Genomic DNA, 12,690 nt, shown 5'->3' on the forward strand with positions numbered 1-12,690 from the left:
CTGGGGACCTGCCAATGCACAGGCATCAAAGGACATCTGGGAGAAGGGCCATCTTGGCTTCTGTTCTTGCAGAAAAGCCCTTTTGGTGCCTGGATCGTTTCCCATAGTTCCTTGTGCAGGGCCATCCTTCATGTTCATTTAAACTTCAAAGGCTGCAGAGCAAGAGCCCCTTATTCCCAAGTTCATCCTGCTTACCTTTTGTAGGGAGAAAGGGTAAGTCCCCATGTGTAGGCTTCTTTTGTGAAAACTGACCCAAGTTTTTTTTTTTTTCTTTCTTTCTTTCTTTCTTTCTTTCTTTCTTTCTTTCTTTCTTTCTCTTTCTCTTTCTTTCTTTCTTTCTTTCTTTCTTTCTTTCTTTCTTTCTTTCTTTCTTGTTTTTTTTTTTAAAGAAACAAAGACCAGTTTTGTTTCATTGGGGGTCGGGTGAGAGTTGGGGAGGCTAGATGCCTATCTAGGTCTTCTGAGGTCTTGGGTCCCCTATTCCTGGTCCTTAGCGTCACTGTGTGTGATGACATAGCAGATGTTCTTGTAGTCTACGTTACCGCTCACATCTGGAGGGAAGGCTGCCCACATGTTCTTGATCTTCTCCTGGGAAAATCTGTCACACTGTGTGATAAGCAGCTCCTCCAGGAACTGCTTCTTGATGGTGCCCTTCCCCTCTGGGTCCAGGACCCTGAAAGCTCCAGTGATCACGTCCTCAGTGTCTGCACCCTTAAGCTTTTCTCCAAACATGGTCAGGAAGACAGTGAAGTTGATGGGCCCACTGGCCTCCTCCATCATTGCATCGAGTTCCTTGTTCTACACATTGAGACAGCCTGAACAGAGTGAGCAGCAGGGGTTGGAGTTGGGTGCTGGGGACCAGAGTTCTACTTCCCATAAACATATATCAACTTATTCCCTTTTCATGTGGGCAGATTGAAGCCTGAAGCCGCTGGATCCCCCCAGCTTTCCGTAGCTTTCACTGTTTATGGATGGGAGTATGGGGCTCACCCATGGCGGCAAAGGTGTCCCGGAGATCCTCCTTGTCAATAATGCCATCGACCCGTTTTGAAATGGGAAGTTGGTCCCTGTTAGAAAGATCTTTGTTTATATGGGAGTGTTTCTGTCCTGGGGGACATATTGCCTGGTTCCCCCAGAGGTCACACCCCAGACCTCTGGGTCTGTCTCTGTTCTGTTTCTTCCTAGTTTGGGTAGTTTATATTTGTTTGGTTTTGAAACAAGGTCTCATGTTATAGCACAGGTGCAAGAAATCTTCCTGCTTCAACCTCCTGAGGAGCCACTCACCCTGGCTCCATACACGCCCCCGCAAGTCACATGACTAAGTTGCACTCCATGCCCGAGTTAGAATGGAGGATTTTTTTTTTTTTCTTTTGAGACAGGGTTTCTTTGTGTAGCTTTGGAGCCTGTCCTGGAACTCACTTTGTAGACCAGGCTGGCCTTGAACTCACAAGAGATTCCATCTGCCTCTGGGATTAAAGGCATGTGCCACCACTGCCTGGCTAGAATGAAGGATTTTAAAAACATCCAGTCTGGGTCATCTGCCCTACTGTCCTGGTCCCTGGCTGTGCTACCAAGGCAGTGTGATACTGGTGGACAGTGTGGCCAAAAGCCTGTGTCAATGACAGTGTATTTAGTACATACCCACACAGTCCTAAGTTTCCCTGTTCATTCATGAGAGTTTGGGGCTCAGAATGAATGGCCACTAAGCTTCCCCCTCAGCACAGAGCCTAGCTAGCTAGGGTAGGAAGTTCCCAGCAGAGTGGTTAGTCTCATGTTAATGATTAACAGGCAGGGGTTAGGGGGTGTGTAGCTTGATTCTATGAAGAAGCTCCAGCTGATCTTTCTGGCTAGCTGCAAGATACTGCCAGGTCAGGGCCTCATTGCAGCCCTAGAGATTGCTCAAGTGCCAGCTAGAATTGAGGTCTCCATGGATCAGCTCTGGTAGGCTTGAAGACCTTTCTTGAGGTCCCTATATCAACTAGCATTGTTCCAGTCCTCTGCAATACAGTGCCTTTTTATTGACTTCTTTGCTGTGCTACAAAGTAATAAACATGGCTTAAATTTTCAAAAATTTTAAATTGGTCTGGAGAGATGGCTCAGCATTAAGAGCCTGTATTGTTCTTGTAGAGGACTGGAGTTCTGCTCCCAGTACCCACATCAGGTAGATCATAGCTTACATGTATTTCTAACTCCAGGGTATCCAGTGCCCTCTCCTGGTCTCTAAGGACACCTGCAGTCATGTGTACATATCTACACACACACACACACACACACACACACACACACACACACACACCCCTAAAAATTTTTTAAAAAATAAATATTAATGTTTCTGAAAACTATCAGAGGTCAGACACTGTAAGGCTCTTCCTCATTCCCACCACTGCCCCAGCCAGGCTTTAGGTACAGGGGCCAAGGACTCTCTGTGATTCCTATGTCCCCTTCTCATGACAGCCATTGGTACCTCTTCCTTGTGTCTTTTGTAAACAATGGGCTGGGAGGGCTGTGGTATGGTGCAGTGGTGAAGTGCTTACCTAGCATGCCCCAAGCCCTGGGTTCATCCCCACCAGAGCAGAAAGTAGAGCACAGTCTCAGTGTCATGTGACTGCAGTCCTGTGGAAGCATGCTCATCCTATAATGCTACATATATCTTGCAATGCCCACACTCCCCCTTGCAACCTCTGGCACTGCCACTGCAGCCAGAGCATTTGCAATGCCATGGCCACTGTCTGTTTAGTGTGAGCTTCCATTGATGGGTCAGGCAGTATAGCAGGATTCATTTCTGAGAATTAAGATTAGGCTCTCACGTATACAAACTACCTGACCTAGTCTGTTGATTTCATTGCAGTATTTGCATCCTGCTTTGGAAGTTCCATCCTAAGCACAAGGTCTGTTTGGGTGAACAGATTTCACCAAGTGGCTGGGGCCAGTATGAGTCTCCTGGTGGGGATTTGGGATCCTTTTGGGAAGGGCTGGATAACTTTGCAGGTCACATGTCTCCCTTGCAACTATTTAGCTGGTTATGCAAGACCTGAGTGAATGAACATGGCTCCCTTCTAATAAAACTTTATTAAGACAAAGACAGACAGCAGGCTGGATCTAGGTCTCAGCCAAATCTTTTGATATATGTAGCTGCTGGGTCCCTGGAGACCTAGGCTCCTCAGAGTAGTCATAGGGTGGCTGCAGGAAGAATAGGGCCAGCCCTTCCTAGCATTTTGTCATAGCTTACTCACATAAGGAGGGAGGCTCAGTAGAGAAACTGGAGTAAAAGGGGGAGGTTCTGACTTGGACGAGGGACTAGTCTGATGTCTGTCTGGGAGAAGAGACGTGGAATTTGAACCCCAAAGTCTCAGTCCTGAACTAGGCAGAATGGGGGGGTGGTGGTTAGGAGGACTGAGAAAAGCTTAGCAGTAAGAAGCTTACTATTGCTTACTGTTGGCAAGGCGGACAGGAGGGAGGGAGTGGGGGCAGTACTGGAGAGATGGCCTATAGCCAGGCCACATGAGGCTCAGCCAGATGTAGGGAGGAGCTGGGCTTCACCCTGACAGCTTGGGATGTCACATGTCTGGCCACGGAGAGCAGGGAGACTGTCAAAAGCCAAGAGGATGGTAATATGTCGGGATTATGGTATCTAAAACAGGCCAAAGCAATCAGCTCAGGACTAAAACCCAGGCCCCAACTGTGGAACTAAACATTCTTATGATGTTGTTGCTTCATGCATCCATCCCCTAGAGAAGCTCCTATTATCCCTCAAGGCCTAATCCAAAATGCCCCCATCATTGTGACCTTTCAAGGGGCAGTAACACCATATTAGGCTATACTTGTTACTATAGTATCTCCTCATTGAGGCCTGGGAAGATGGGGACAGAGTGCATGCTTCTGAATGCTAGGTACATTTAAACAGGATATTGAATCTGCTGGGGTAGAGATTTCTGATGAGCTAACACTTTGAAGAAATTGAGGGGGCTGGAGAGATGGCTCAGTGGTTAAGAGCACTGACTTGTTCAGAGGACCCCAGTTCAATTCTCAGCACCCACATGGCAGCTAACAACTGTCTATAACTCTAAGATCTGACACTGTCACACAGACATACATGTAGGCAAAACACCAATGTGTATAAAATAAGAATAAATAAATTACAAAGAAAAAAAAGAAATTGAGACTCTGGGGGCTACGAAATTTGCCAGAATGGTAGGAGTAACAACTGATTTCTGTCTGGGCTAGACATTTCTGCAGAAAAATCAGCATTTGCCATGTCTCCCCACCAGGGCTTTCCTTGTACCTATTCAGACATTTGTTATGAATCTGCCAGGCACTGGAGCAAGATGGAGACACACCATGTTCAGGAGGATGAAGTCAAAAGATAGAGGCTTTTGGTTTGCAGGGACTTATCACACCACCACACCACTTGCTCATGGGAAAGCTCACCCCATCTAAAACTCAGCCTGGCCAGCTGTGTGCCCTGGACCTGGGCTGGGAGGAGTGCCTGGAATTCCTGGTGGACGTAGATAGGGAGGCTGGAGCCTGCTTCCCCAGGGTTCCTGAAACTGGGCCTGAGGATCCTTTTGATTGTATTTAGCATCACCTATTTTTAGAGGACAGCTGGGTCAGAGTTGGGGGTTTTCTTCTGGCCCCCAACAAGTAGCTATTGCAGTCCTGTCTACTGCCACCTCCCTACCTCACCCTAGCTAAGCGGATGCTAGATGTGGCCACAGTGTCTGTGTATGGGAGCTTTTGTAGCTCTGAAGTGAATGAGGAGTGGCATTACTTCACACTTTTACCCATACCTCCCCAGTGGCCACTGGTCCCAGGCATCTTTAAGTGTTCTCACTGATCCTTGGTTATATATGCTTGGCAAAATGTTCATTTCCATCCTTTTCCGATTGCTGAAAATCAGCCTTCTTACTGATGAGCAAGAATTCTTTATGGGAGACAAAAACTAGAGTATTATCAGATCTGATATGCAAATGTTTCTTCCCCATCTAAGATCTCTATTTTGATCTAGGTCTCACCGCACAGCCCAGGCTGGTCTTGAACTCAGGAGCCTCCTGATTCAATCTCCTGGGTTTTGGGATTACACAGACACGAGTCACCACACACAGCCTGGGTGTTTTTAACATTGCCAGTGTGTACAAGATGCCCCCACATTAGTGGCTCCTTGCAGCCTTCCCACTCCCCTCAGGAAATGGTCTTGCTGGTGGGGTGTTCAGGGTGGGTGTTTGGTTTGTGTGTATCTTCCTGTTCTGTCCATGTATATGTGGGCATTCTACCAGTGTTGGTACTGGGCACCTTGCCTGCCTTCTGTGTAATAAACAGTATACACGTGGGGATCAGCAAGCTATGAGAGCTTGTAGATGGGTGGGGAGAGGGTGAGGAAGGGCCCAGCTTCAGTCTCCTCCTCAGTAAATGGGGCCCGAAGTAACCCCGCCCACTTCACAATGTTGCCCACTGGACTGGGTACCAGTAAAGCCCTCTACGATGCTGATCATTGTTGCTTCTAGCGCGTCACTCGCCGCAAAGGGTGTGTGGGTCCGTTTGGCGAGAAATAAATCTCTTTCCACGAGATCTGGGACAGGCGCGTCAGAGCCCTGGAACCACTTGTTGCTCCTCCTCTGTTTGGGGATGCAAAGTTTTGTACTCCGAAGCCAGTCAGGATTGGCGCAGATTGAGGTTTTTGGTGCGTTCTACCTGTTGTGCTTACACGTGAAGAAGGGCTTGCACCCGGTGCAGCAAGCCAAGAGCAGAATCTGCGCTCCTCCCGGAACTCACGGCTCTGGCCACGCCCCCAGAAGACCCCACCCCCCGCCATGTGGCCCCGCCCCCGACCACATTCCTCCGGCCGGACTTGCGTTACGACAGGCAGGCAGCGGCGGGAGGGTCGCGCAGGGCCGGCGTTTGGACTCCGGCACTTAGAGCTGTGTGAACCCACGGGCGAAAGCCGGAGGGACCGGCGAGGGTCCGTGGCGAACGGACGAGTGGTCGGGGATCGGGTCCGGGGTCCAGCGGCCGCGGGGGGGAGTCGCTGGCGCGCGGTTCGGCCTGGGTCCCCGGGCGCTGGCCCGGGCCGCTCCCGCGGCGACCGTCATGTGGTGCCTGCACTGCAACTCAGAGAGGACCCAGTCCCTGCTGGAACTGGAGCTTGACAGCGGGTAAGGCCAGCCGGGCAAGAGCAGAGGCCGGCGAAGGGAGATGGGCCCCGGTAGGGGCTGGGTCGTCCGTTGTGGGGATCCTATGTGCTAGAGGGGGGCTGCGGGGATGGGTGTGACTGTCAGGGCAGAGCGCCCGGCCTGCCTGCCGGGAGCCGGTCTCTGTTAGCGAGGGTGTGTAAGGACAGAAGTGGGTTGTGGGCATAGGAGTTCTGTGGGAATGAGTGGGAAACTAGATTCGGTGCGTGTGTGAAGGGCGAGACAGCAAAAGGCCTGTAGTTTGTGTCAGAGAAGGTACCCAGCTCTGCCTGTGCCTTGTATCTGATTTCAGTGCACAGGCTGCCAGGGGTCTCTCCTACAAGTCTGATTGTTGGAGACCCTGGGTCTGTCTGCATGTATGTATCCACTGTGTCGGGGAGACTCCAGCAAGGATGTGTTGTTCTTTCTCTGTCTCTGTCTCTGTCTCTCTCTCTCTCTCTCTCTCTCTCTTTGTGTGTGTGTGTGTGTGTGTGTGTGTGTGTGTGTGTGTGTGTGTGTGTGTGTGTGTGTTTAGATACTGCACACCTGGCAGGCCACCTGGGCGGGTGCTGGGGTGCCTGGAGTTTGTGTGACTGCTGTTTTTGACCAAGTACAGATGTGAGTAGGGTTGCTGGCTGGACTGTGGGTGTTGTTTACCTGCTGGAGTGAAGCTTGTGTATGGTTCAGAAAGGAGTCTGATGGTTCAGAGAAGCTGGCTGCTCTTGGTTTTAGGGGTCTATGTGAGACTGAGTACCCTATGCCTGTGTTTATGAAGGGAGAGACTGTGTGTATGTGCTAGGAATATTGATTTCCTCCTGCTTGGCAGCACAGCTGCCCCCGAGCTGTCTGCAGGCCCTTCCGTGAGCAGGGGTGTGGGGCTGAGGGGATTTGTTGACTAGTGGACTGGGCCTCTCTGGGAGAAGCCCACCTCGGCCCTTTAATCTTTCATTTCAAAATTTCCCAAGGCCTGCCTGGCAGTTGCAATGAAAACATGAGTGTGTTTTGCAGTACTTTGTCCCCACCCCAAGTGTGGGGTTCTGGCCTGAAGCTTCATGTGGGGCTGTGGGAGGGGGGTGGCATTTCCTAAGACCCAGTACTTCTAGCATCTGAAGCCGAGGCAAGACGAGCTGCAGCTGCATGGCCATCTGTCTAGAACTGTGGGCTTCGTCTGGGATTGGGGGGGTCACAATCAGACCCCACAGGTGGTCAAGACCCTGGACATTTCCTCAGCTGTCCCATCCAGTGTTTGAATTCCTGTCCTATTGTTCCAGCATCCTCATATTGCAAGAGAGCAAAAGGAGTCTGGGCCTTTAGTCTCATCAGTACTAAGATTCTGTGGTTTATTGAATGCCTAGTGTGTGTAGACCACCAGCCTCTAGCCTGGGAACCAAGGGTACAGCAGTGAACATAGCTCAGAGTTGTGTTTTTAGTCCCAATGTGGCCAGCAGTCTAGGGGTGACCATGTTCACAACATGACCACGGGAAATGGGTCAGCAGTTTCTGACCCTACCTCTTCTCCCCTAGAGCTGAAAGGGTGTGTGTGTGTGGGGGGGGGTTTCCTCTCCTTCATTAGAATCCCACAGTGTCACCACTTTAGCTGGTATGTCCATGGCTGCCTCTGTTGTAGTTCTGTCCCACATCCATCAGCAGAAGTCTCTCTGCATCTCTGATGGCAGTCTTCCAGCTGCCAGGGGTCCTGCCTAGATCTTGGATCTGGATTGCTTGTTGACAGCTGCTCTACAGCCACAGTGGGGCCAGGTGTCCTGGAGAGCAAGGAGCCCTGCTCAGATGCAGCCCATAAGCCACAGAGCAGATGGGCATCCCCTACCTCATGCGATTTCTAAGGAAACCTTGGAGGGCTGGGAGAGACTCATTGGTGCTGCGGAGGCTGAGCCAGGTGCTCCTTTGGCTAGAGAGCCTTCCTGGACCTTCTTGTATCTTACTTACAGTCCTTTCATCTGGCCATCTCCTGCTCCCTAAACTCAGATAGGAGCCAGCATGTTCCAGCGTCTTAAAAAAACTGCAGTCTCAGTGCCTCAGGTCACTCTCAGGCTGGCACACTATCCTGCATGCATAGGCTTCTGGAATAGCATGGCCCACCTGATGCTTCACTGTTTTCCCACATCACAGCAACACAGGAGTCTTGCTTGACCTTTGTTTTCTAAAAGAGCACAAGCAAAGACTTGAGAGCCCAGTGGCCATACCCCATACCTGTACCACAACAGCTCAAGGGGCTTAGGCCCAGATATTATGATAGAGGGTAGGTCCCTAGAGTCCCCTATCAGGACTTCAGGCTTTCATTCAAGGAAGTCGGACTATGAACTAGTTGTGCTAATATTTACACAGCTTTGGCTTAAAACATGGACAGGACTGACAGCTGCATGGTTGAATAGCCTGATGACTGGGCAGATGGGTGTTTGTGGAAGGGATTGGACAGGAGTTGTGTGTGTGTGGGGGGGGGGTGTTGTGCATGCATTTCCCTGGCTATGTTCTGCAGACATGGAACCCTGGTGTGCTGAAGTATCAGGAGTCCAGAGCAGCTCAGGCAGCAGGAAGATGGCACAGGGTAGACAGTGCTTTCAAATCACAGCCTACTTTGTGAGTTTATGCAAGTTACCATAGCCCCCTGGGTTTCAGTTTCCCCTTTAATGATAGGATATGAAAGTAGTGCCTGGCAGGGGCTTTGCAGGTATGGGTGGCCTTCCCTGGCTAGCCAGTCCTGCAACCTCCATGCTGCTGTCCGGTTTGTCCAAGTCAGCACTGTATACTTCCCAGCTGCCAGTGACCCACTGTGTTGTCTTCCTTCCTCTTTTGTAAATTTCCTTTGAATGATGATGACGTGTGAAATATCCGCCCAGTAAGCACAGAGGCAAGGCAACCACCAGGCTCTAGTGGGCTGGGACTGGGCCATGGCTGGAGGCCTGGGTGAGGTTCCCTGTGGAGGTGTGTTTGTCTGGGGAGAGGAGGCTCAAGGCTGTGGAGTGTGATTTACCCTGAGTCCTCAAAAGCAGATTCTAATGACTTTAAAGGCCATTAAGACTCTTGAAGAATTAATTTGCTGTGGCCTTAGAGGATCTGGCTGATCCACTGCGGGAGCTGCTGCAGAGAGAAAATTGATGGCAATTATGGGGGAAATATGGCACAGTGCCAGCTGGGCCTGTTCCAACTCTGGCTTCCGTGGCGGTACCCTTACCGAGTGATGGTCCATGGCATGTGCGCATACCTAGCACTGCACCTGACTCGTGGTCAGATTGATCATTGCATCCGGGAATGCAAGCATAAATAGGCATGACAATTTCTCCTAACCTGGAAGAGTTGACTGAAGGGGTACTCAGCCCTGGGCTTGCCTGTGTTCTTTCATTCTCCTGACATCTACTGAGCACCTCCTTGGCCAGGACTTGAGCTGATAGAGGAACCAAGGTTACTCTGTATGTCAAAGAGTCTTGACTTTGGCCCTTCCAGCTGAGCAGTATTGGGTATGTTGCCTCCCCTCTCTGAGCCTTGGTTGTCTCACCCATGAAATGAGACTATAAATGTGAGTGGGGATGGAGGTGAGATGAGCAGCTCTGCCCAGAGCCCAGTGAGTGGTTGCTACTGTCACTGTCCAGTTTTTCCCTTCTGTGACAGGAATGTTGGATGAAAATGGTCCCTCCCATCTTCTCTTCTTGTTGTAGGCTAAAGTCTGGTTTGGGGACCCTACATGGGAACACTCTCTGAGGCCACTTGCTTAGAGTTTATTGTCTGTGTTCCAGTCTCTCTGCTCATCATGGAAGTGGCGTCCTTCACATTTTACTCTCTTGGTGTGAGGTCTCTCACCACAGTGGCAGTTGAGTTTGAACTGAAGGCACTCTGGAGCTGTCATGAGATTTCTTCCATGCTTTCAAATCTGGGAGACTCACTGCATTTACTTTTCCTTTCTGTTCAAAGGTCACCTCAGTAACAGCCACATGGCTGTGCATAGCCGTGGTGTGTATGTTTGTGTTTCTTCATTTAGGAATACAGGCTTCTGTGCCTCATTTCAGATGTACAGAGGTGCAGAGTTCCCAGCCAGAGAAGGCTGAGCTGGGATTTGCACCCTGTCTGCCTGACTTCAGGGCCTGTGTGCACCACAGCCAGGATCTGTTTCCTCTGGGATTAATTCATGTCTGGCAAAATGTCACTAGTGTAAATAGATCTGGTATCCCTTGGTGTCTGGATTCCCAAAATTTTCCCAAGTGCCCCAGCCTATACCCTGGTCTGTGACAATGTGCCAGGCTTTCCTGACGTCTTGTCTCTTTCCCCACAGACCACAAGAACCACTTTTCTGGACTCTACAGGGGCTATGTGGGTAGCACTCTTTATTCTTATTTTTTTTTACACTTTGATCCTGTGTGCATTCCCAGCTCCAGCTATGCATGGTCTGGGGGCTCGGGGACAAAAACTGTCCCATGATTCACTAAGGGACCAATCCAGATACGGCAGGCTTCCACATGGTGAGGAAACCCATGGCTTCTGACATGAAAGGACAGATGGCTGTGGGAGTGAACTTAATCCCCTGGAGGGGAGGAGGATGGTTAATAAACTGGAAGATTTGGAAGAGGCCCCAGCTGGAAGCAGCCTCTCATGCACTGGAACAGAAATGGTTCCCCCAGATTGCCTGCTGCCCAGGCTGTGTTGGAGTCTGTCAGCAACCTGAATACATTCTCCCAGAAACCTGCTTGCTTTAAAAGTTAGAAGTGTCTAGTACTTTTGTTTCTCAGTTGACTGGAGGCTGAGTGGTTTGGGCAGGGAGAGTATTTGGACCAGAACTTGTAGTCCCACTAAGCGCTTGTTAGACAGTGGTGGCTATGGTTGCCATTATTCTGGTAGGTTTTATTGTTGTGTTTATCAATAAGCTTTGAAGGGTCACCCCTCCCTTAAGAGGAGACCACTCGGAAAGGCCTGGCCCCCACTGGCTGTTGATTTCCCCCTTTCTGGCTTCTGTTCCACCTCTGTGACCCTTGTGGTCACCTGTAGATGAGGATGCTTTTTAGCCCATTTGTTGGGAGCAGACTTGTTACTGGACCACCTGTGCCCTGACTTGCAGTCTCAGCTCTGCTCCCCACTGTCTCTGTGATCTAATCACATCCCATAGCCTTTCTGTACCTCAGTTTCCCCATTTATGAAGTATAGTTGATAGCACGTGGCTGTGGAGTAGCTCTGAGGACAAGGAGGCACTGATTCATGTGGCACTCTAGAGGTGCATAGAAACCAGTGGTGGCAGATGGTGGCACTGAATATTCAGGTTGGTGTGGCTCCCCAACACTAGGATGGGACCACATTGCTTACTCAGGGGAAATGTCTTTCTGGACAGGAGCTGTTAACTTTATTTTCTGGCCACAGAGAAAACTAGGTTTAAAAGGAGGGAGTCAGGCATACGAGTGATGGGGCCAAGAATTGTCATGCATTTGATAAGGCAGAGCAGGAACAGGGCAGAGCCGGAGGAAGTGCTGACGGCCCACAAACCCGTGTGCTTGAGGCACTGTCAGAACAGATGCTAAGAAGCATGTAGAGATGAAGGGAATTGCTTTACCCACAGTTTGGAAAGAGGGCCCAGCAAGGTAGCTTGCCATCCAGTGGAGAGAGGGAGGCTTGGCCTGCATGCTTTATGAGGCAGAGTCCTAAAACCAGGGATCCCGGGCATGGCAGACAGTGAGGAGAGTGCCCAGCTTAGAGGCAGATGGAGTAGGGCTGTAGGGCCGTGGGCTAGATGGGTGGCTATGTTGGGTGGAGCTTTGGGCTACTCTGGTGGTTGTGGTCCTGTCTATGCTGTTTCTGGCACCTGAGGCCCAAGTTCGGGACTTGACTTCAGTCTTGGCAGGGGGCGGGGGCTCCATACCACACCACCACCACCCCAGACTGGAAACAATGTCAGTGGCTAGAGGATGGCAATGAGAGTTAGAGGAACCTGGCCAGAATCCCGGATCTGCCCCATTCTAGATGTTTTGCTGCAAGTGGTCATGGCTCTGAGCTCCTGCTGCCTTATCTGTCAGTGGGGACTGTGCAGAGAGAGGCAACATGGGTATCTCACACAACAGGTGCCCAGTCCATGACAACAGGAAAGAAAGAGGGTTCTGGGTTTAGGCAAAGCCCCGACAACTTTTAGTGGGTCTGATGTTAGCGCAGGCTTGAGACTGGGATGTAGCCAGGCAACAGAGTAAGAACAACAGAAGCTGCACTCCAGGGTCTTTGAGTTTCACACACACTTATTGGAACTGCCCATGAACACTGTGGAATTGCTGCCATCATTCTATTTTACAGGCAAGAAAACTGAGGGTAGACAGAAGTACTGAGCTTTGCTGTGTACAGGCAAGGCTTTTTGGTTGGTGAAAGTGCCTCTGGCCCTGCCCTGGCATTGTGGGGATGCAACACACAGGCTTAGAACTCTGAGTGAAGATAGTCAGAAGGGTGGAGGTAGCAGCTATAGAGAGACCAGAGCCTATAGGATCCTTGTGGGCCTACCCAGCCCCCCATTGATAGTGTGGGGCTTCTAAGTACCCCCATGGAA

At 50.5% G+C, this 12,690-nt stretch overlaps 2 protein-coding genes across 5 annotated transcripts in view; one reads left to right on the forward strand and one right to left on the reverse strand.

Annotated features, from left to right (window-relative positions):
* The window catches only part of Iqsec1 (IQ motif and Sec7 domain ArfGEF 1), a 106,785-nt gene that overhangs the window by 44,393 nt on the left and 49,702 nt on the right, over positions 1-12,690 (forward strand). The window contains exon 1 of one of the 4 annotated variants that reach the window (XM_027428866.2): positions 5,838-6,149. The exons of the other annotated variants lie outside the window; for them this stretch is intronic. Coding sequence (XP_027284667.1) covers positions 6,085-6,149 — 65 coding nt within the window. The 5' untranslated portion in view covers positions 5,838-6,084. Of the gene's footprint in view, positions 1-5,837; positions 6,150-12,690 lie in introns of those variants that run through there. 4 annotated transcript variants of the gene reach the window in all.
* On the reverse strand, positions 446-1,038 carry LOC118238431 (myosin regulatory light chain 2, skeletal muscle isoform-like). The gene is made up of 2 exons (XM_035448709.1): positions 991-1,038; positions 446-798 (listed from the first exon to the last, which is right to left on the reverse strand). Exons 1-2 carry the CDS (start codon positions 1,036-1,038, stop codon positions 478-480), a joined length of 369 nt encoding a protein of 122 aa, XP_035304600.1. The 3' UTR covers positions 446-477.

This window comes from Cricetulus griseus, chromosome 8 (genome assembly GCF_003668045.3).
Source record: "Cricetulus griseus strain 17A/GY chromosome 8, alternate assembly CriGri-PICRH-1.0, whole genome shotgun sequence".
NCBI classification, from domain to species: Eukaryota; Metazoa; Chordata; class Mammalia; order Rodentia; family Cricetidae; genus Cricetulus; species Cricetulus griseus.